Source organism: Odocoileus virginianus, chromosome 27 (genome assembly GCF_023699985.2).
Source record: "Odocoileus virginianus isolate 20LAN1187 ecotype Illinois chromosome 27, Ovbor_1.2, whole genome shotgun sequence".
In the NCBI taxonomy this organism is placed as follows: Eukaryota; Metazoa; Chordata; class Mammalia; order Artiodactyla; family Cervidae; genus Odocoileus; species Odocoileus virginianus.
In genome coordinates, this window is record NC_069700.1 from 12,763,259 (window position 1) to 12,787,447 (window position 24,189).

General features: G+C 38.0%; 1 protein-coding gene across 7 annotated transcripts in view; it reads left to right on the forward strand.

Moving 5' to 3' along the window:
* CDKAL1 (CDK5 regulatory subunit associated protein 1 like 1) overlaps positions 1 to 24,189 on the forward strand; it is a 603,129-nt gene that overhangs the window by 195,016 nt on the left and 383,924 nt on the right. For all 7 annotated transcript variants that reach the window (XM_070456204.1, XM_020875786.2, XM_020875789.2 and 4 more), the window contains one exon: positions 9,126 to 9,174. In XM_070456204.1, the coding sequence (XP_070312305.1) occupies positions 9,126 to 9,174 (49 nt within the window). The remainder of the gene's footprint in view (positions 1 to 9,125; positions 9,175 to 24,189) is intronic.

The following is a 24,189-nucleotide window of genomic DNA, read 5'->3' on the forward strand; positions in this document are numbered from 1 at the left end:
GCTTAAAATAACTCTTTTATTATCTTATGCTTCTGGAGATGAGTTGGACTTGGGTTTTGCTGGGCTAAACTCAAGGTGTTGATAGGCTTGCATTCTTTCCTGGAGTCTCTAGCTGGGGGTCTTCTTCCTTGGTCTCTCCAACTTTTAGCGGCACCACATTCCTTGACTTGTGGCCCCTTCTTCCATCTTTACAGCCAGCAATGCTGTCTTTCTCTCTGCACCTCCCTCTAGCATCGCCTCTCATCTCCTGAGATGGGAAAGATTCTTTGCTTTTAAGGACTTCCCTTTTTAGGGACTAGATTGGGTCCCTTTGCCTAATCCAGGTTAATCTCATCATCTCAAGGTCTTTAATCATACCTGCAAAGTCCTTTTGCCTTGAAAGGTAACTTACTCTCCCAGCTATGGATCATGATTGGAACATGTTTGAGAGACCATTATTCTGCCTATTGCATTGCAAATTATTTATTGATGATTTACATCCCTAATGTATATGTCTGTTTTAATTCTAATAGTACTGTTTTTTCAACTTTAGTATTACTTTAAAAATAATTTTTTACTTTATAACATGTCCTATTATTTAACATGGCCATAATATTCTAATGTTCCAGGGAATGTTTCTTTGTATAATTGAGTTTAGTGTGTTGATTAGCTGCTTAAGGTTTCTCCCTGTTGCCCCCAGAATGTTTTATAGGTATTTTAATTGGATTTAAGAGGGAAAAATTCCTGGTACCAATCGCCACTTTGCTGGCATCCATCTAGGCTGGCTTCATCTTTCACTTAGTAATTTTTATCTCTTAGTGTTCGTCACTCACTGGTACCATTCAGGTAGAAAGTATGCTTTCAGTGGTGTGTGGAATGTGTTGTCACATAACTTTTGATGAAAGGGCTATTTCTACCACTGGGGAAGAATTTTTCTCAATGAAGAGATGAAAGGAGATCATGTACTGGCAGATGAGAGAGTTTTTGTTTTTTTTTTTTTTTTAAAGTTAAACCACATGTAGCATCAAATGCTCTTTTGTGTAATTCATGAGTAAACTTGTTCAGGGACTTGTGAATTAAAAAAATTTTACTCCAGTAGAGTTAACTAGTGACTACTCTGGACTTCCCCAAATTTAAGAGATTTGGAAATTGAGTTCTCTTCCAGTAGCATTTATAGAGATAGGGACTTTCCTTAATAGCTTAAAGAAAAATTTTTTTAAAGAGAAAAATTTTTATTTTTAACCGTGAAGTCAGTATTGAATTTTAACCTGTCAAATGCTGATTATTGGATCAAACTCCCATTATGGTAAGAGTGAAAAATCTGAATATACACTTAATGGAAAAGGCTTTTTATAGTATAGTTACTCACAGAAAAAGAAAAGGTTTTTTTTTTTCCTTTCAAAGGTTGATAGAATTTTTAGGTGGTTTTAAAGTTTTGGTCTGATATTGCTTAATTAGAATGAAATGGCAGATTGTCCTAGTTTATTTATGTGCAGGCAGGGTTAGGAGTGCTAATGAGAGAGAGTCTCTATGTTGATGTGTATCTATAGTGTATAACCTTTGTTACTCCTGAAAGGATCTGAAGTGTCTTGGGATAAAATCAAGAGATAGTGAAACCCCAGCCAGATTCATGCAGGTATAAAAAGACCCACACCAAGTAATAGAGAAATATGGATTAAGAGTAGTCTTTGCATATTTTCGATAGTATTAACATGAGCGATGCTGTTGAGATTGTTCTGTTAACCCTTCAGTGACTTCCTTCAGCGGGTAGAATAAAATCTGATTGGCACATCATGAGTTGCAAGGACTTCCATAGGCTCCCTCCTGTGATTATCTCACTTCATTACCTACCACGGCGCCCCTCCTTCGCCATGGCTTCTGTGTCTCTTCCTCTGTGTCTGCGTGTGACCTTCCCCCTGGAGGTTCAGGCTGGTGTTTCTGGTGTATAGCTCAGGTCCCAGCATTAATACTGCCTGTCCAGAAGTTGGCCTGGACTGCTGTAAAAAAACTGCCGTCTCCTCCTCCAGTCACTGCCACATTTTGCTTTCTTCATAGGGTCTGTCATGATAGGAAATGAATGCGTTGTGTTGTTTAGCTGTTTATCTCCCCCAGCCAGAAGCAAGGACTTGGTGTTTTTCGCCATTAGTTCCTGGGTTCCTAGAACAGTCATCGTGCTTGGTTGGTGCTTAATAGATACGTGTCGAATGAATGCATGCACAGCAGAGGTGATTTGTGGATGAGCATTTGGGGGGATAGTTGTTGCCTGGGTTCACTTGAAAGTCCAAGTTCAGTTGGATAGCATTTTGTGATTATTTAGTAATGACTTCTGGATAAAAAGGAAAAGGGAAATTCGAGAAACCTGCCCCCTTGGTGCTGTTTCTAGATAAGATTTACTAAGACTCAGTTCAGTTCAGTCGCTCAGTCGTGTCTGACCCTGTGGACTGTAGCACGCCAGGCTTCCCTGCCCATCACCCACTCCCAGAGCTTGCTCAAACTCATGTCCATCGAGTCGGTGATGCCATCCAACCATCTCATCCTCTGTCATCCCCTTCTCCTGCCTTCAATCTTTCCCAGCATCAGGGTCTTTTCAAGACTACTTGGTAAGAATTTAGCAGGATACCTTCATGCCTTAGTTCCCTCAGCCTAGGAAATAGCAGTAAGTATCTACTGCCGAGGGATGTTGTGAGGGTTAAAAGTGATGGTGCATGTGGCATGTTAGTACAGAGCCTGGGGCAAGGTAATTGTTCATTATTACTAGTCATTAATTTATCTAGTTGCTGGTTGTTGAGAACAAAGGATGCTTCATGCACATACTAAAGCTGTATCTCTGACTGCAGGGCAGTTTCAACCTCTTCCTGGTCTGTGCTTTTATTTTAGCCTGGTTGGCAAAATTGTGTTTGAGGTGTGTGTTAGTTTCCTGGGGCCGCCTTTATCAGGGCAAACCGGGTGGCTGTCTTAGCCATACTGCAGTTGCCAATAACCACAGGTGTATATTTGAATGAATTAAAATTAGAATTCAGTTCCTCAGTCACAGTTAGCCAGGTTTCAAGCAGGCAGTAACTACATGTGACTAGTGGCTGCCATGTTGGGCAGCCCCACATGTAAACATTTCCCTCTTTGTAGAAAGGTCTATTAACACTGCTCAAAAGAATTAGGAAACAGACTAGCTCTTTTATTTGCTTTGGGTAACTTTGTATAGTTTTATTTCTTGAATATATGTTGCATTATAAATTTGGAGTAGTTCATAATAGCTGAAAAAATATTTTTATGGGCTTCTTTTAAAAGTTCTGGAGCAGAATGACTCATTAATGTTATTTATGAATTGTTTATTCACCAACTCTTTTCTTCATTGTCAAGAACATATGGAGTCAGTAATAGAACATACTGCATGTCTTTTTTTTCCCCTTGTATATTTATAACGAAGTGCCTGAAGGACACAAGATACTGTTTTATTTATTTTATTTGAATTATATGCCTGAGACTAAGCTCTTGTGTATTCGGGGCTACAATTTATAGTATTAATTAAGAACAGCTTTCTTTTTCTCCCTGGAATGAATTCAATATATTCTTCATTATTATATGTGAATCTTGAGTTTGTTTTCATTCATGACTGTTTTTTCTTCTCTCCCTGCTGCCCACCCTGTGCTTTTTGCCTCTTGGCCTTTCCTTCTTCCATTTGACTCCCCCTCCCCTGCCTTCTCTTTCTTCGCTGGCCCCTCCTCTTTCTTTTTCTCTCCCACTGCTTCCTCCAGGAACCTCCTTACTAGAGATGGAAATGACACAATATTCTCTTTAAAGCATTTCATGAACTTCTCCCCTGCCTTTTGTAACCAAATGCTTCCTCCCCCCTTTTCCTTAAAGATACACAAAACAGCTTTTTAAAGATACAATTGGAACATCATACTACCTTCCATTTAAAGTGTGTAATTCCATGGATTTTAGTATGTTCACAGAGTTATGTGCCCATCACCACAATCAGCTTTTAAAATATTTTCGCTTCAAAAAGAAAGACAATACTCCTTAGCAGTGCCTCTCTGTTTTTCCCCCAGCCATCCATAGGCAATCACTCATGTACTTTGACTCTCAAGGTTTCCCTGTTATGGTTATATCTTTTGCATGGAATCAGACAATATTTTTTCTTCCTCTGGCCTCTTTCCTTTAGCATAATGTTTTTAACATTATTAATACTTCATTCCCTTTTATGGTTTAATGATACTTTGTTGTATGCATAATACCAGATTTTGTTTATCTGTTCATCAGAAACTGGGAGTTGGGTTGTTTCTACCTTTTGCATATTATGAATAATGCTGTGACTGTGTACAAGTTTTTTGTGTGGACATATGTTTTCATTTCTCTTGGATATCCACCTAGGGTTGGAATTGCTGGATCATATTGTTTAGTGGTTTGACGATCTGCTAGACTGGTTTCCAAAGCAGCAGCATGATTTTATTACATTCCTACTAGAAGCATGTGATGAGGGTTCCAATTTCTCCATATCCTTGCCCACACTTGTTACTGTCTGTCTTTTTTATAATAGCCATCCTAATGAGTATGAAGTAGTATTTCATTATGATAAAATATGCATAACATAAAATTTACTGTCTTTAACCAATTTTAAGTGTGTAGTTCAGTGGTGTTAAGTGCATTCACTCTGCTGTGTAACCATCACCACTATCCATCTCCAGAACGTTTTCATCTTTCCAAACTGAAAATCCATGCACATTAAACAATAACTTTCCACTTTCTCCATTGTGGTTTTGATTTGCATTCTTTGGTTGGCTAATGATGTTGAACGTCTTTTCATGTGTTTATTGGCCATGTGTATATCTTCTTGGAGAAGTGTCTGTTCAGATCTTTTGCCCATTTTTAAGTGGCTTATTTTTCTTTTTACTGCATTGGAATAGTGCTTTATATAGTCTAGATTCAAGTCTCTTCTCAGGTATATGATTTACAAAAATTTTCTTCCATTTTCTATGTTTTGTTATTTTCTGGGTAGTGTCTTTTGATATACCAAGAGGTTTTAATTTTCATGTTCAGTTTGCCTTTTTTCCTTTCGTCACTCATACTTTTGATGTAATAGTAAGAAACCATTGTCTTATACACAGTTCATTTAGCTTTATGGCTGTGTCTTCTTCTAAATTTTGCAGTTTTAACTTACCTCCAACTTTTCAGCTGTTCCTTCCACATGCTATTCTGACTCTTCTCTAGAGATCCTGCTTCTTATTGAGTCCATGAGCTGTGAGATTGGGTGCAGTCCTCCGTTTGAACTGCTGTGCTCCAAGTGCCTAAGAAAGAATTTTTGTTTTGATTCCATTATTGAATTATTTCATATTGTGCTTCTTTTATGCTGCCTTCATCCTCAACTGATGTGTCGGTTGTTCACCTACACTGGCTGGGAAATGTGACCAACTCTTCCTTCCTTGTCCTACCCGTGTTTCTAATATCGTGGGCAATCTGAGTGTCCATATGGAATGTCTTGCCAACATTCTAACCTTCCTTACTTAACTCCAGTGGTTATCACTTTTATCCTTTTCCAGCAAATTGTTCTCATGACAAGATCTTGCTATTCTTCAAAAATGCTAAATGCTTATACCTGTCCTCTATCATCACCTCCTGTTCTCTTTTTCTTCTTTCTCTCTCCCTGTCCTCTCTCCCTCTTACCCGTCCTCCTTTCTTTCTTTGCTTTCTCCAGTGCCCAGCCACTTTGTTTCTCCTTCCTGGTTCTGCTCTCCACCCTGTACTTGAAGTATCATCTTCTCCAACAGGCATAGTTTGTTCCCTTTTTTCTGTATCCTTCATGTCCATCCTGTAAATCTCTCCATGCTCTTTCCTCAGCCTTTTGAACCTTCCTCACACATGTTGTTGTTGCTCAGTTATTAAGTTGCCTGCAACCCCATGAACCGCAGCACGCCAGGCTTCCCTGTCCTTCACTGTCTCCCAGAGTTTGCTTGGACTCGTTGTTCATCACATATGTTAGATGTTCAATAAATGATGAGTGAATGAATGAATGATAGAATGAACAAACCTTGGATCAATTAATTTAACTGTTCAGTTCCTGCAGAAGAACTGCTGGGCCCTGAGAAAAATGACACCTATACAAGGAGTCCCTGTTAGAAGTTCATGGTGTCTCAATACCGTGTTTCAACTGGTGTCTCAGTACTTTGGCAATTTTTATGTATTTCTAGTCTTTACTACTTTTAACAGGTACTAAACCTTTTAACACGTATTTTAAACATCCACTGTGTTCCTATTTAACAATATTCTTTCTCTCTCATAGCAGATGAACTTCTATTTCATGTAGGAAGTTGAGGCCAACAGATGGGAATCTTGCTTAATATTCTCTGGCTTCTACAAGAATAATAGCATCTGTTTTCATGCTTCCTTCCTAACCCCCTGTTTCCGAAGAGGATGACTTGGCCCCTCTCCCATGCTGGGCTTGTGTCTCTACTGGTGTTTTGGATCTTACTCTTTCTACCTCCTGAAGGGCCTAGCTCTGTTAGTTATTTCTTCTGTCTCCATTTCTTTTTTCCCTGTGCCCCTTCTCTACTTAGCATGTATACTTTAAAAAAGGAGAGTAAGAAGGAAAAAAAGGATTAATACACTAACACATATATACTCAATTATCTTTTTTTAGCTACAGGCATCCTCTTTCTCTTTTTTTCTCCTTGGCTTTTAGTAAGCATCATCTAAATTAGCTGTCGCCATTTTCTTATGATTCATGATTAGTGAACTGTTTCTCCTGGGTTAATTGACGCCCTTATTGTTAAATCAGGCATGCTCACTTTAGTCTTTCTGTTACTTGTTACCTCTGAAACATTTGACACTGTTGGCTACTCCTTCCTTTTTGAACTCTACTATCTCAGCTTTGATCACAGTCTATTAACATAAGGAAGCCATGTGGATTTCTTTTATAACCAAGCTCAATGGTCCCAGTGGTTCTAGGTGGACACATCCATCTCCAGTTAGGTAGGTTTGTTGAGGAGTGAAGATCTAACTTTGAGATTTACTTTGCCTTTGACAATTTCCCAGCAATTATTGTTAGCACCGCCATCATGCTAGGCTGAGTGATCACAGGTGGAGCTGGCTTCAATGTGTTCTCACGCCTCTTCCCTTATTTCCTATAGGGCACCGAGGCCAGAAGAATGTTTCAAAGAGACTTAATAAAGTGTTTTTAAAAGGTTCTTGTTTCAGTTGGGTTTATTGTGATGTTTTTGTATAATAATGAAAGATGAATAACAGAAATGTTCATCAATAGGGGAATGCGTGGATTGTTGCTGTTGTCCAGTTGCTAAACCACATCTGACTCTTTGTGACCCCATGGATGGCAGCACACCACACTTCCTTGTCCTTCACTGTCTCCCTGAGTTTGCTCAAGCTCATGTCCATCGAGTCGGTGATGCCATCCAGCCATCTCATCCTCTGTTGCCCCCTTGTCTTCTTACCCTCTCTCTTGCCCAGCATCAAGGTTTTTTCCAGTGAGTTGACTCTTCACATCAGGTGGCCAAAGTAATTGGAGCCTCAGCTTCAGTGTCAGTCCTTCCAATGAACATTTAGGGTTGTTTGCCTTCAGGATTGACTGGTTTGATCTCCTTACTGTCCAAGGGACTCTCTAGAGTCTTCTCCAGCACCACAGTTCGAAAGCATCAATTCTTCAGCACTGAGCCTTCTTCATGGTCCATCTCTCATATCCGTACATGACTACTACAAAAACCATAGCTTTGACTGTACAGACCTTTGTTGGAAAAGTAATGTCTCTGTTTTTAGTACACTGTCTAGGTTTGTCATAACTTTTCTTGCAAGGAGCAAGTGTCTTTTAATTTCATGGCTGCAGTCACTGTTTGCAGTGATTTTGGAGCCCAAGGGAATGAAATCTGTTACTGTTTCCACTTTTATGACATCTATTGGCCACAAAGTGATGAGACCAGATGCCATGATCTTCGTTTTTTGAATGTTGACTTTTAAGCCAGCTTTTTCACTCTCCTCTTTCACCCTCATCAAGAGACTCTAGTTCCTCTTCGCTTTCCACATTATGTTATATCCATATATAGGATAATATGCACTAGAAAAATTAATGAAGTAGATCTAGGTGTATTGATGATGTCTAGAAAAAAAATCAAGGTGCAGTTCTGTTAATTTATCTGTCATCTATCTCATAATTTGTAAGGGGGAAAAAACGCTATGGAACAGAACTATGTATAAATGTTTAACAGTTGATATCTACTCATCAGACTATTTTGAGTGATTTCATCTAAGGAGTGGAAAATGGAGCGTGTTACAAATTACTTTATTTCTCCTTAATATTTCTGTTTTGTAATAGAACAATAATGATTTTGAGGATTTTAAATGTAGAAAAAAATATCAGCTTATGACCTATTCTTACTTGTCTTGCTCTCCTTCTTCTTGCTTCTTGGGCTACAGTCTTTGCCTGTTTTCATTTTCCTTCCAAACTCTAGCCACTGTTCTGAATCCCCTTAGTGGGCTTCTATCTTAATCCTGTTTATCCCGCAAGAGTCACCTTTGGTTCCCACTAAGCATTGCTGGATTACTCAGACATCTTTTATTATTAATGCCTTCCCTCTGTGTTCCCATGGCACCCTGGGAAATCGTTAGTCACTGATGTCTGGAGCAGGAGCTGTTATTTGATTTTGTATTCCATGGACCTGAGCAGAGTACTCAGCACATGGTAGAAATTCATTAAAAGGGGTTTCAGTGTTAAAATAATAAAGCATCAAATTTGAAGTAGATCTTCTTAATACCAGCAAGTCCTTTTTTGTAGGTTGTCATATTATGCTATTTTCCTTGAAGCTCTGTGTGAAGATACATGTTTTAATTAAACTGCATTTTATATCTCAGGATGTGCTGAGTTTATATTTGATAGGCTATTCTAATTGAACTCCAGGCAGTTTATTTAAATGTAATATGATTTCTTTAATTATAATTATAGGGTGGCAAGTGATAATTTCATACTTCATTGTAACACGAAACAATGTGGAGTATTTTTATACTATCTTCAAATGCTTTAATTAAAGAAGACCTGCATTTATGTGTTTCAAAATGTGTTCTCTTGACCCAAGTAGAAGGATAAACAAACATTAATGTTTCTTTTGCATGTATATTGCTTGCCTGACAGTTTGTTTTCTTTTTAGGTTCAACAGATAGACCGTGTAGTAGAAGTTGTGGAGGAAACAATTAAAGGTAAACGTTGAAAGTGAGATAATGTGTGTATTGTTTGAACTGTATCACAGATGAAGTAGATCTAAGTGAATTGATGATGTATAGAAAAAATCAAGAGACAGGTCTGTTACTTTATCTCATAGTTTGTAAGGGGGAAAAAAACACTATGGAACAACTATGGATAAATGGTTAACACTTGGTATCTGCTCATCAAACCATAAAATGATTTCATCTGAGGAGTAGTATTAGGGGGTGTTATGAGTGGGGTAATGTATATGTTTGAAATATATCATGAACGTACTATACTTAGTTAACACTTGTTAAGAATTTTTATGAAAGTTATTGTTGGACAAATATCATAAAATTTTGTCCTTGCCTGCTTCATGCATTGACCAGTCCAATATGGGAGGCATGTGTTTGGTTGGCTTATAAATCGTGTTTTTATTTTAGTGTAAAGTAGACTTAATTTGAATCTGGAATCAGGAAGACAGGATTTAATCTTAAAATAAGGAACTGGCTTTATTTGCTCTTTTTTCAGTTTTATTACAATGACATTGTTTGTTTTTATATCATGTAATTAGTTGTAGTTATTTCCTCTGAAAGTACTGTTAAAAGTAGTACTCAATTTTGATTTGTCTTCTGTATGTAATTTTTGTAGTTACACCAGAAAATGGAATTATCCTTTGATTGTTTTATTAGCCAGTATTCTTTGTTTTTTTTTTTTTTTCCCCTGCTGAAACTGCTTGGCTTTTATTTATTTATTTATTTATTTATTTTATTTATTTATTTATTTTTCCATTTATTTTTATTAGTTGGAGGCTAATTAGTTTACAGTATTCTTTGAAATAGATTCTTATTGAAGCCACTGAGGAATAAACCATTCTTAATTCTGTGGATTAATTTGTAAATATTTATAGTCTACTTCTGTTAGTACAAATGAAAACTGATAATATGATGTTAAAATATTAAGTGAATTGAGGTTCTCAAAATTTTAACCATTTTTCTAATAAATGCAAATTTTGTGGGTTTTTTTTTAAAGTCTACTTCCACAAAGTTGAGATTTTTAGCCACATACTTTTCCTGCTGGGTTGTATTTACTACCTTCCACATGCTGTTATTCATTAATTTTGAATCTTTAATTTACTGTTGCTGTTGAGTTGCTAAGTTGTGTCTGACTCTTTGCAACCTCGTTGACTGCCGCATGCCAGGCTCCTCTGTCCCCCACTGTCTCCTGGAGTTGTTCAGATTCATCTCCATTGAGTCAGTGATGCTACTGAACCAACTCATCCTCTGCCGGCCTCTTCTTTGTCTTTGATCTTTCTCAGTGTCAGGGTCTTTTCCACTGAGTTACCTGTCTGTATCAGGTGGCCAAAGTATTGAAGCTTCAGCTTCATCAACAGTCCTTCCAATGAATATTCAGGGTTGTTTGCCTTTAGGATTAAGTGGTTTAATCTCCTTGCTGTCCAAGGAACTCATAAGAGTCTTCTCCAGCACCACAATTCCAAGGCATCAATTCTTGGGCACTCAGCCTTCTTTATGGTCCAGATTTATATAATTTATTAGGTGACCACAGAATATGAGAATTTTAGACTTATATATTAGTCTTCCTTGAAATTCTGAGATAAAATGAAGTATCAGGGTTAAAACTTTGTAGCAGTGATAATGTTGAAACTTTTTTTCAAACCATACCTCAACACAGTCTTTTAAGGTTTAGAAGTACTAGCATTTATTGTGCACTTACAGAATGACAGGCACTATACTAAGCATGGAGTAAGCCATTTCAGTATTTTGCAGCAGTGCTGTGAAGTGGGTACATCTGTTTTCCTCATTTTTCAGAAGAGAAAGTTTGGACACAGGGGTATACAGGTAGTAAATGGCGGAGTTGGAATCTGAATCTAAGCATTATGGCTGCGATGCCCCTGCCACTCCATTCACACTATACTATGACTGCTCTGCTCTCTCCTGGTTGAGAATCACTACCTTAACAGTTGTTCAGTTGAGCTTCTGAAGGTAGTGTTTCAGGATGCTTGAGGATTCTATTGTTTATCTTGAGAACCTGGCATATACTGTTGTTGTTGTTTAGTCACTCAGCTGTGTCTGACTCTTTGTGACCCTGTGGACTGTAACCCACCAAGCTCCTCTGTCCATGGGATTTCCCAGGCAAGAACACTGGAGTGGGTTGCCATGTCCTTGTCCAGGGAATATTCCCAACCGAATGCTCGAACCTACTTCTGCTGCATTAGCAGGCAGGTTCTTTACCATTGAACCATCTTGGAAGCCCACCAAGCATATACTAGTCCCTAAATTATATTTTAAAAAAACTAAATGACAGTGAAGACAGGAGAAAAATCTAGCAGACTATGGTTGTGGCGATGACTTTTTAGATGATATACCAAAGAGGGACTGTCTGTGAAAGATAATTGATGAGTTGAACCTCGATAAAATTAAAAACTTCTGCTCTGCAAAAGATAGCATTGAGAGAATGGGAAGATGATCTATAGGCTTTTGCAAAAGACATACCTGATTAACTGTAAGCTTAATTACACAGAATACCTCTTAAAACCCAGCAGTTGGAAAATAAACAACCTGATGAAGAAATGGGCCAGTGACTATATCAGAAACGTCCCCAATGACACACAGGTGGAAAATAACCATGTGAAAAGATACTTCACATGATATGTCATCAGGGATGATACCAACCAGCCTCTTTGCTCCAGGAGTTAACTCATTAGTACAGATTCAGATTTGCTTGAAAGGAGCTTATTATGAATAACAAAAGATGCCCCTCCCACTGCTGTCACTCAAGAAATAATAAGAGTTTTAGGAAATTGGTACCAGGAATGAGGGATGGTTATATATTTCTGTATCACAGAATCACAGAAGGCCTATCACTTCCAGGTTGATTTAATTAGGGATAGCCTCTCACTGAAGAGTTTTGCTAAAGTAGATTTATTGGAGAGATTGTAGTTGAGTTTTTGATAGTCTACAGCAAGAGTTGAGTTGAAAATGAAGTTGATGTGGAGTTGATGTAGGTGTTCACTGGCAGGTTGGTTTGAGGATGGGAAGGCTGAGGATTTAAATCTTAGTAATACAGATCCTGAAAGGAGTACATCAAGGCTGTACATTGTCACCCTGCTTATTTAACTTAAATGCAGAGTACATCATGAGAAATGCTGGACTGGATGAAGCACAAGCTGAAATCAGGATTGCTGGGAGAAATATCAATAACCTCAGGTACGCAGATGACACCACCCTTATGTCAGAAAGCGAAGAAGAACTAAAGAGCCTCTTGAAAGTGAAAGAGGAGAGGGAAAAAGCTGACTTAAAACTCAGCATTCAGAAAAGTAAGATCATGGCATCCAGTCACATCACTTCATGGCAAATAGATGGAAACAGTCAAAATAGTGACAGATGTTATTTTTTGGGACTCCAAAATCACTGCAAATGGTGATTGCAGCCATGAAATTAAAAGATACTTGCTCCTTGGAAGAAAAGCTATGACCAACCTAGACAGCTTATTAAAAAACAGAGACATTACTTTGCCAACAAAGGTCTGTCTAGTCAAAGCTATGGTTTTTCTAGTAGTCATGTATGGATGTGAGAGTTGGACTACCAAGAAAGGTAAGTGCCGACAAATTGATGCTTTTGAACTGTGGTGTTGGAGAAGACTCTTGAGAGTCCCTTGGACTGCAAGGAGATCCAACCAGTCCATCCTAAAGGAGATCAGTCCTGAATATTCATTGGAAGGACTGATGTTGAAGCTAAAACTCCAGTACTTTGGCCACCTGATGTGAAGAACTGACTTATTTGAAAAGACCCTGATGCTGGGAAAGATTGAAGGCAGGAGGAGAAGGGGATGACAGAGGATGAGATGGTTGGATGGCATCACCGACTCAATGGACTTGAGTTTGAGTAAACTCTGGGAGTTGGTGATGGACCAGGAGGCCTGGCGTGCTGCAGTCCATGGGGTTGCAAAGAGTTGGACACAACTGAGTGACTGAACTGAACTGAATACAACAAGAGAATTTTAGAGACAGAAGAAATAATTTTGGTAGATGTTCTTAGTTTGCAGATCAGGAAGCTGATCCAGGAAGAAGTTATGTGACTCATCTGAGATCTTCTGGTGAATGGAAATCTGGGCCTGATTCTTTTCCATTCTTCATTTCTATTTCTTCCGTCAATCCCTACTTTTGTTAAGACAGCACAAGTTAGTGAAATAATGTGGTCCTTGTAACAGTTAACTATTTCTTGTCTGTCTTTCAGTAAGTTATTTCTCTGAGGCTCAGTTTAGAATGGAAAGGATTAAATGGGTAAGACTTTTGTGATACCTGGGGTATACTAGGGGAAAATTTTTGTGTATTTATTTCTACCTCCTTAATACTCAGGCTGCTGGAATAATCTAACTGGCCTTCAATTGCAGAGATGCTCCTTTCAATGGGACTGTGTATACGACCCTCATGTTCTGGAAATGTTTTCCTCTCCTGCACGTGTACCTTCCGTGGTTGCCTGTTACCTACCAAGTTAACTGGTGACTTCTGCCTCTTTCCGCCATTTCCACTGTTTCTTCCATTACTTCCATGCTAAACCTTTTGCTCTAGAAAACTTCACTGTTTGATGTGTCTTGTATATTATTTCCAATTTGCTCCACATTCATTTTAGGAACTTACACATAAGCAGAGAAGTTCTGTTTGCCGGCCAGACCCATTCCCCACCCTTCCCCCCACTCGACATGTGTCCATGGAGGCAGACCTGTGTGGACTACATTGGTAGGATCCTTGCTACCCGCTGTCTAGTTGCATTTCTCTTGTTAGAGGTGTGAGATGGGAGGATTCATCCCCTTCTCTCAGTTCCTTCTTTCCTGCTCATCCTAACCCGAAGGTCATAACTCCTAGCAGGTGGCCCTCTCTAGTCATCTGTTTTTCTCCTGGTTCCTGTCACTCTTCCTTTCCTTTGCTTTTTCAGGCCCAAGGCTGGAAACAGCACCCTGTTGTTGCTTGCCTGAGGCTCTTGCATTGTCTCTTGTTGGTCTTCCTAACTTTGCCAAACTTTAGTAATTAGCACCTTTATTAAAATCTCTTCCATTATGCAGTGTGCCATCTGCTTTGCTGGGACCCTGGGTGATAAATGCTCCGTGGAGAAGAAGACTCTGCCCAGAAGGGCCAGATGGAATACAGGCTGACTAGGGGATTCTGCTGTAACTGTCTTGTTTCCACATTTGATTCCTGTAGGGCTCCCTTCATATGTCTTCCTTGATGGGGGTTTGGACACACAGCTCCTACCACAGCCTGTTTGCGTTATTTTTACATTATATGAAGTCATTTTTTAAAAAAAACATAGTAAGATACTCTGGTGACAGATATTTAAATCTATTGTATTGGGTTGGCCAAAATGTTCATTCAGGCTTTTCTGTAAGATGTTATAGAAAAACCCAAATGAATATTTTGGCCAACCCAAATAATTATAGTAAAACCATATAAAGCATATTCCTTTTATGTCTCTCTTGGTTGGAGGAAAATGGAGAATTTAAGTTAACGCTTAAAAACTTACAATGTTTAACACTAGTGGCCTGAAAATACCATCCATATATATCATTTGCTTTAGGAGAGACCAGATTATGATGACTTTAGGATTTTCTTCTGTGTCATCTTCACAGTTCAACAAGATATGTAGATGAAGCTAACAGAAGGAGTACAGTATTTAAAGGATTTATGTTTCTTTAAAAAATACTCATTGCACCTTAGTCATGTTTCACATGATCATTAAAGCGCCCCACCCACTTTTTGGTACAAAAGCTTTGAAGGAAATACAAATCTAAGCATTTTTTCTGATATATGAAGTCCTCTAAACGAAAAAAAAATCTTTAAAAAAATGTTCTCATTTTTGTAAAAGATAGCCTAACCAGGTAACTTAAGATAAATGATTGCAAATAAATATTACATATTGAAAATAGAAAAAATGTTTTTTCTGTTATGTCATATTTCTTCCCTCATCAGTCTCTAGTAAAAGAGGCCTCTGTTGTTTTATATGTTTTGCTGGTATTTCATTTCGTCTAATTCCAGATGCCTCCAGTGTTAGTAATTCAAAGCTTTCCAATACGGTACAATCTGCAAGTTTAATTGATTTTCCATTTCTTCTGACTTCTTGGTAATTGATGTGGTCCTGGATTAGACTGACCTGAACTCTCAGGGTACTTCACCAAACAGTTCTTTCTTATTTAACACATTGCTATTAATCTTTACTCTGTCAGAACTGTACTTTGCATTTATTACTGATTTAGAATATAAACTTTTTGTAAATTGAAACTGAAAGATGGAACTGTCTCAAGTATGGTTTTACCAGTGTTAATGACTGAGTAACCTCCCTACAAAGTCCAGTGGAGATTTTCTTGAAGATGTTTCATACTTAATAAGCAAGTGACCTGAGCTTGGATAAGTAGCCTCATACACCTGGGATAGTACTGGATCACACATAGAATTGGATCACAGCTGCTTTTTCAGTATTTGCTTTTCAGTAAAATAATTTTCTTGATTTTTCAAAATATGCTTTGAAAGGACACTCCTACACAGCCTATTGTTATGTGTTATCTCTGATGTAGTTACTATAGTCTGAATATAGTGGAAAAAGGTGGATGTTGATTCTACATGTTGTGAACACTTTCCAGTCTCACTGGTGCAATTAGATAGGTGATAACTTCTACCTTCTGAGAACTAAAGGAGCCAGAAATTTATTGCAGTCTTTCTTTTTTTCATGAGCATATTTGTTTTACCTGTATGTTCTGTATTAACCTGTGATTACAGGTTGGTAAGCATTGCATTTTTACCTCCTTAGATGTGTCGGTTAATGTTCTTTCCATCCTCTTTCCTTTCTCTCCTCTCCTTTAGTTTCCCTGAATAACCATAGTTCTCTCCCTTTACTTATTTGTCCTCTATATTTCTTGTATGTCCTAGAATGAACTTTTTATTCATCATATGTCTTTTAGATAGCATTTTTCAAATCATAATAGTTTTAGAAATAAGACCAAGCAAATTTCTTTATGACCCCAAACAGCAAAGTTCTCCCATAAGACTGTAAGTTGATTTCTTCACATCACTTTATTCTATCATAGATGGTTTGGAATAGTGACTGGATAGGACTGTTTGGGAGAGGAAACCAGCATGTCTTGTCTGGATATCTATAACTTTATAAATTATTAATCCTGTTTCTAACCACAGAAATAATAAGCAGTCCCGATATTATTTATCTGCTTCAAAAATAGCCAATAGATGCTCTCCCAAGAGTCTTCTTTAAACATGGGAAATAGTCATGTTTATTTTTGAAAATAAAAGTAGTTAAAGAACTTTAAGTTGGTCAAATACTTTTCTGCCTTTAAAGCTTTTAAAACTCAAATGCATAAGTATGTTTCCCAGGTGAATTCTGCTATGCTAACTTCAGTGTTTTGTATGTTTTGGTTGTGTTAATTTAATTACTCTCCCTTTGTGTGTTCATCACTTACATTTTCTATTCAGAGATGCATGATCTTATGGTTTGCAGCTACCTTCACTGATAATTTGTGAACGTTTATAAACCTTTATAAAGGTTTGTGGTACCGTGGCTCAGAGGTTAAAGCGTCTACCCACAATGCGGGAGACCCGGGTTTGATCCCTGGGTCGGGAAGATCCCCTGGAGAAGGAAATGGCAACCCACTCCAGTACTCTTGCCTGGAGAATCCCATGGAGAGAGGAACCTGGTGGGCTACAATCCACGGGGTTGCAAAGAGTCGGACACGACTGAGTGACTTCACTTTCACTTTTCTTTCACTTTCTTTCACTGATAATGGGATTTATTGATACAAAGACTTGGGTGTTTCATTAACTTTGATTTCTTTATTCCAGAGTGGGAGTGGGGTGGGTGCATAGTGTTGATTAGTTTGTTAGGTTGATGATTGTAATGTGGTTTTCACATAACTATTATAATGGTTCACTGGATTTGATTGTTCAAAACAAGGAAAGGAAATTACTTTAAGTTTGAACTTCTCAGGCTTCCCATGACCCAGCCCATGTGTTTGTGGTCTCAGTGATCTGTCTGGTAAAGCAGCTCCATCCTTTCTTGTTTAAATATTAACAAGGACTTGCCTGCTGTGAAAATTAGGCTTACATGTTAACTCTTTGCAAAGTTTGATACTGCCTTGGCAGATTGCAGATTGTTGAATTCTCTAAAAATGCATTATTGTAGTCTAAACTTTTGTGAGTGCTGTTCATATTAAAACAGTTTATAAACTTTGAACATCAGTCACATTATTCATGTCTGTAGATTAATAATTTTCAAGTATTTGGTATTCTTAGGTTTCTGAGTCCTGTAGTTCCAATTTCTGTTTACTCTACTCTATGGAGAAGGAAATGGCAACCCACTCCAGTACTTTTGCCTGGAAAATCCCATGGACGGAGTAGCCTGGTAGGCTACAGTCCATGGGGTCGCAAAGAGTCAGACAGGACTAAATGACTTCACTTCACTTGGCTACTTTCTTCAGTAATGCCAAGTAGATCAATTAATCCTATTTTGAGGCTCTCATAGAAGTCCTTAAAATTAATATAATTAAAAAAACTTCAGTGTACTTAAGTTCTTTTATTGTAACTATCTTTTTAGAGAATTAGCATGTGGTACCCTGCTTTTATACTCTGCATGTGTATATGTGCTTTCTTACTATTTGGAAAAGTTTGTCTTCATTTAAAGACTCTACTATTTTTGTTTAGTAAAATGTGGCAAGAATAGTTGAGACTATTGAATAATTCTATCAGCTTTATTACATTTTTTAAATAGAGAGTAAAATTGTAGGTTGATTGTGGTGTTGTCTGTTCCAATATGACTGTCAACAAAATAGTAAATTGTAATGGTAATTCTTCTTTAGTACTTTATAGCTGAGTTCTATAAAAATAGAAATACAAAGTGAAAAACCAGGTCATGATAGAGGTGCACTATCTAAAACTTCAGTAGCAAAAATATACATAAAATTTTGACATCTTTGAAAAATTTCTTAAAAACATATTATTGCCAGTAAAATCATATATCACAGACAAGTGAGAAAGTTGGCCACATAGAGCAATTCGATGGCTCAGATGCTACTGGACAAGAAATTGAAATCTGATCCTCTCTTTTTCTTGAACATTTTGACAGAAGAATTTACTTAATGAGACAAGTTGTAGGATATCTTCTATTAAGTGATGTCATTGACCCTTCCTTAGAAAATCTAATATTGCTAGCAATTGATGTCGAGAAAGAATGCTCAATTAATATTAAAGTTTTGTATCTAATGTTTGGAGATGCACATATTTTCTTTGAAAACTTCATCCCATAACCCTCTACAAAGCATACAGCATATGTACAGCCATTACTTCGGAGACTGCAAGAATAAAGACCAATTTCACTTACTTACTAGTTAGAGGATGGAAAAATTCATTTGCAGAATCTCCAGTTAGGAGATCAACTATGGATGGATTTTTTTGGGGGGATGGATTTTTAAGCAGAAACTTAATCAGTACCACTATAACAAAGCATATGCTGTATTGAGTAAGAAAGAAATAGTAATTGAAATGTCTTCATAAAAGATGCTTTCTAACACATGAAATCTTTATTGTAACTCTGAAAATTCAAGTGCACCATTTCTTTAAGCTGCCCTGAAGTCTGGTGCTGTAATGGGTAAGAATCATTGATTGAGACTATGTAGGGTTATGCTGAAATACTTGGCTCTGCTGCTCCCAGTCTCGTGTTTAACAACCCACACAAGCTCCTTGGTTCTCCATTTCCTGGGCCGTAAATTGTAGGACATGGTAGGTCCCTTCAACTCGGAAATTTTAGGAGTATTGGGAGTCTACAATATAAAACTGAGCTTCCGAGCCTGTCATTAGAAGGAAGTGGTGACATTTTGGACAGTGATCTCTAACAAAAGTTACTGTAATGTCAGTAGCTTTTTCTCGCAGACTAATCTCCACATGCCAGATTTTCCTTTTTCCCCCCATGTCGTCTTACTTACAAAATGAATCTGAAGGCATTTGTGGCAGACACACTGCATTTTTCTTCTCTGTGTCTTCATATTCTCCAGGGAAAAGGGTCTTGAGTAAAGACAGTTCCCTCAGTCCTTTGCCGTTGTTCCATTCCCTGGTATCGCCCTCCTAGGTGGTGACAGGCTGTGTACTTCCCAGTGTTGCTTAAGAGTTTCGTGCTTCTCTAAAGCAACTTCAGTTCTACCCTGGGGCATGTTTATTTTGGGGCTTTGAGACAGGTAGTTTGCATCTTGGTGGCTGGGATTGCTGGGGGGGAAAAGTAATTTGAGAGGATTTAGTGTAAGGCATGAACATCACTTGCAGCAGTGATTCTCTAGAGTGTTTGCTGGGAGGGGGACCTTTGCCAGAATGGCAAGATGGTAGGGTCTTTTATCTGAACCCAGGGAAGCCAGGGGCTGCTGGGGACTCTGCCATGTGGCCTCTCACCTGGATTCATTGCCTTGTGAGTCGCTGGTATGATGCCAAGGATCCTGTCACTCAGGTGTCCTGGGGTGGGAAGATAGCCGTGACTGTCCGGGCACCCACGCTTAGACTTACCCAGGGCCAGGTACAGTTCCTGGTGCCCTCCTGCCTTCTTTCTCTTCCTTCATATCCAAGAAATTGTATCAGAATGCTAGTGAGTGATCTGAGAGGGATGACCTTGAATCTACTTTGGTTTATACATTAAAAAAAAACCATTCGAAAACCTGATTATCATTATCAATGCAATTATTTGTGACCTATATCCTAGCCCTCCAGAGGTTTAAAGATAAATGGAATCTAACTTTAACTTACAGTGCTTTAAAGTTGTAAAAATCTCGCTGCTTTCTTCCTTTTGAGAAACGTCATTTGCATTATAGGTCTTGATAGGATTACAATTGCATTAATTACAGTAGCAACTGTAATTAACTTCTTTCTGGCTCTTTGTAACTTACCCTTTCATATACGTTAATTCATTTGTACTCCACAGGAACCCTGGCATTGCTGATTATACCGTAATTATGGTACATTACAGTGTACCATAATTTGAAACCTAGTCCTGTAATCTCAAATTCTGTTAAGCTGCTTACCTGGAATGGAGAGAAGTGAGAAAGTGAGACCTATTTATTATCTCCATCCCTCCTGACTATTGACTAAGGTCCTGGCTCACCTATTTCTAGTTCCCTGTCATATTCTCTCACATATTTTGTTCCTTTACGTTTCTTGTTCCCCTCTTTGATTTCTTTTTCTCGCTTCTTCTCAGTTTTGCATGTGATTTTATTTCGTGCCAACATAAAAAACTTTTTGGTAAGGAGTTAATACAGATTTGCTGGTTGCTCAGCTGGTAAAGAGTCCACCTGCAATGTGGGAGACCTGGATTCAATCCATGGGTTGGGAAGATCCCCTGGAGAAGGAAATACCCACTTCAGTATTCCAGCCTGGAGAATTCCATGGACTGTATAGTCCATGGGGTCACAAAAAGTTGGAATGACTGAGTGACTTTCACTTCACTTCAATAAAGATTTGCTGTATCTTTTTTAAAAATTCTGAAAAGCATATTTTAGTCTTAATCTTGTTGTAAAGGTGTTTAATTTAGGAAATGAGTGAGTACACATATTTGTTAACTGTAAGCAACCAATAAAAAGTTAATCTAACCAAAATAAAAAAAAAGCTTAGAGATTCTGCAGAACATTCTCTTGGGTGTTTTTTTAAGGGTAATTTTGAGGGTTTTAAAGTTAAACACAGTTTGTATAGTTTTTACTGTCAAATGATTAGGTCAAGAAAATCTTCCTATGTTTTTTAAGGATACATCCTATGTTCTAAATTCTAGTTTTGTGTTTAGGCCAGATAAGTATTGAAGCTGTAACCAGAGGATTTTGATGTAGATAGCTTTCAGTCTTTAACATTTCATAGTCAGTATTAATTGTAATTTCTTCAATTAAGGTTGTTTTTCTTTTCCCTCCAGTATTCAAGACTCAAGGTTTGAATTAAGCTTTAAAAATAATGTTTGGCCAGTCTTCTGATTAGAACTAAGAATGCATCTCAAACCCACATAATTTCTACCTCATAAACTATGTTTAGACACATTTAATTTTTGAAGGTGTGGTTTTTCACAGTGGAGCTCCTTTATGCCAAGTCTTAATAAGTCTTTTCAGTGAATTCTGATTTTAGTGATAGGCTGGTTTTAAGAAGTGGAAAGTGAACAAGCAGGAATTGTAGCAACGGTCTGGGCTCGCTGTGTTAGTAGTGTGGGGTCCAGATGTGCTGGGAAATGTATGCAGTAGTGTGTGTAACTTGGCGCATGTCTTGCTTGGCCTCCCACACTACCATGTCATTTCTCCCTGAAGCCTTTCCTGATCTTTTTCGTTTTTTAAGGAAAGCTGACCACTCTCTCATGGTGAACCACTTAAAAACGTTCTTAAAGATGTTGATCACCTCTGGCACTTCATTCCAGTTCTTTGTTTACAAGTTGTTTCCCTCAAGACTTTAAGTCCCTGTAGGGCAGAAGTCACTGTGGTGACTCAGGACAGAATAGTTTTTTGGGGGTCGGGGTGTTTGTATTTGGGGAGTCTTTATGTTGTACCCAAATACGGATATAATATTTCAAACATACTTCATTTTTTTACTCATCTGTAGCATTTTGGAACTTTTCTCAGTTATGCATGTGCATCAGTGTATTGTGTTGTGATATAAAATGTGCTTCCTCTTTGTTTTCCTTACATTTCTACACTTGTTTCACTGTCCACATTTCTGCAGAAAGGCAGTGATAATGCCTGTCACAAGGGGTTGAGGACCACAAGTGTGAATTTAAAGCCAATAGCAAGTGCCAGATGCCCCATTTCCTACCTTCCTTCCTTGGAGGCTGCTTTTATACTGTTCCCACTCTCCTCTGTCATATTTTATAATGATTTGAATAATAGCAGGACGAACTTGGCGTGTTCATTTGTGATTGGACTTGGGGACTGGAGCTTCAGTTTTTGAAAGGTAAATGTGGCTTTCAGGTTCTCTATTCTTGTATAATATCGTTCTCCTTTTTTTTTTTCAAGGACCTTGAATGCCATCTGTTATTCGGTCTGTTATCTCTGCTTTCCGTTACTGGTACAGTGGGGAATATGGGTTTGAGCACGAGCAGTGATTAAGGTTTTGCATCGCTGCCATGGGTGCTTTCCTTGTCGACACTGAAGTGTTCAGTAGCTTTACTGCTATAAACATTCAAGTCTTGGAGCCACTTACCTTTAGAATTCAGGAGGGCCTCCTGTAGCCAATGACCGGAGTTCTTTTAAGAGTCAGTACTAAGGTGGAGTCACTGACATGGGACTGCTTGGATATTTGAGTATTTTGATGTACACGTGGTTTAGATTGTGAAAAATAAGTTGGCACCATACAAGTCACCTCTCACTGTCATAAAAGATATATCCACCTAGAAAAGAGGTAATTAAAACATACAATTAAATGCTTTTAGTAGTTTGCCTCCAGAGGGTATCTCCATTAATGAAGATATCTTGCTTATGCAGATTGTTTATTGTAAGTATTCTTTGTCTAGTGTGATTACTTTAAAATAGTTGCCATTTGTTATACGCTGTGCAAATAAAAGAAAAAATTGCCTTAGAACATTCCATTCCAACATGTTTTCCTCTTTACATCTTCCATAGTTCTAGCTGCTGCTGCTGCTAAGTCACTTCAGTCATATCTGACTCTGTGTGATCCCATGGACTGCAGCCTACCAAGCTCCTCTGTCCTTGGGATTTTCCAGACAAGAGTACTGGAGTGGGTTGCCATTGCCTTCTCCCCATAGTTCCAGATCAGACATTAATTTCACATCATGATAATTACAGTATAAATACATTTTTGTGCAACAAGAGTTTTGATACTTAAGTAACCCTCAAACTTTTGCAGGGGAGGGGGGAGTTAGACTTTGTATTCTGTTCTTGTCCTGTCTTCCTCTCCAACCCCAAACTCTGAAAATGCATGCTGGTAACATCAGAACCTTAGTAGGCTTTCTTCACTTTTACTTTGATTCATGCTTTGAATTCTGTCTTTTTGGACAGTTGATTCTTACTATTCTTCTCTTATTGTCTTTTTTCTAAGTGTCATTGTTCTAGTTAACATTAAAAATTTTCATGATTGCTGAAATCTTAGTAGTTAAAATTGGCACTCGAATTGTACTGATCTTACATTTTTGCATCATTTCTGGAATTTCAGGTAAAGATTTCCAGCTTAGATTAGCTGCTTCTCTCACTTAACCCAACTTCTTTGTTTTACTTTGCTCTCTTCTTTTAAGATGACAGTATTTCAAGAGAGTTACTAAGTGTGACTATTGGAGAATGCTGGCTTTCTTGGGAGGAGCCTACATTCTAAAGAATGACATTGGTTGGAGTAGAGACAAACTTCTGGCCAAATTTTTGTTTTTCTGTGTAATTAAGTAGTTAAAAAGCCTTTGGAGTCTATGCCAAGAAACACCAAGCATACTGTAGAAAAACAGAGTAAATTGAACCTTGGCTTTCTAATATTCTTAAACCATATTCAAATTGATGGGACTGTATTTACTTAGGTGAGAGTTGTGTTTGTAGTGCATTTACTCGTTTTTAGAAATTTTTGCTTGAGTATCTGTCTGTCTTCTCTTACCCTCTGTCCCCGGCATCGTGTTGGATTGCTGTATTTGGAAGTTTTCCAGTGGGCTGACCCAGAGCTTAGGGTTCGGATAGGTCTTCTGAGTGTCTATTAATAGGACTGAATTTGTGTGAAGTGAGAGCAGTTAGTAAGGGATGAAAAAAATTTGGCATGAGGCCTCTCTGGTGGTGGTGGAGGTGGGTGGTCACATATTAAGGAAATAGTGAATGACCTTTAAAATTTAGTGGAATGAATGAAATATTGAAGGAAAGTCTGGCTGTTTATAGAGCCCTTAGAAGAAAAAGAAATTAAAGGGAGAAGAAATAAACAATTGAAATACAAGTTGCCAGATTACCAGTGCTTCTCTAATGTGTAATGATATTCTAAAGCTTTTGTACAATTCACTTTAGTTTGAAGAATCAGAGGGGGA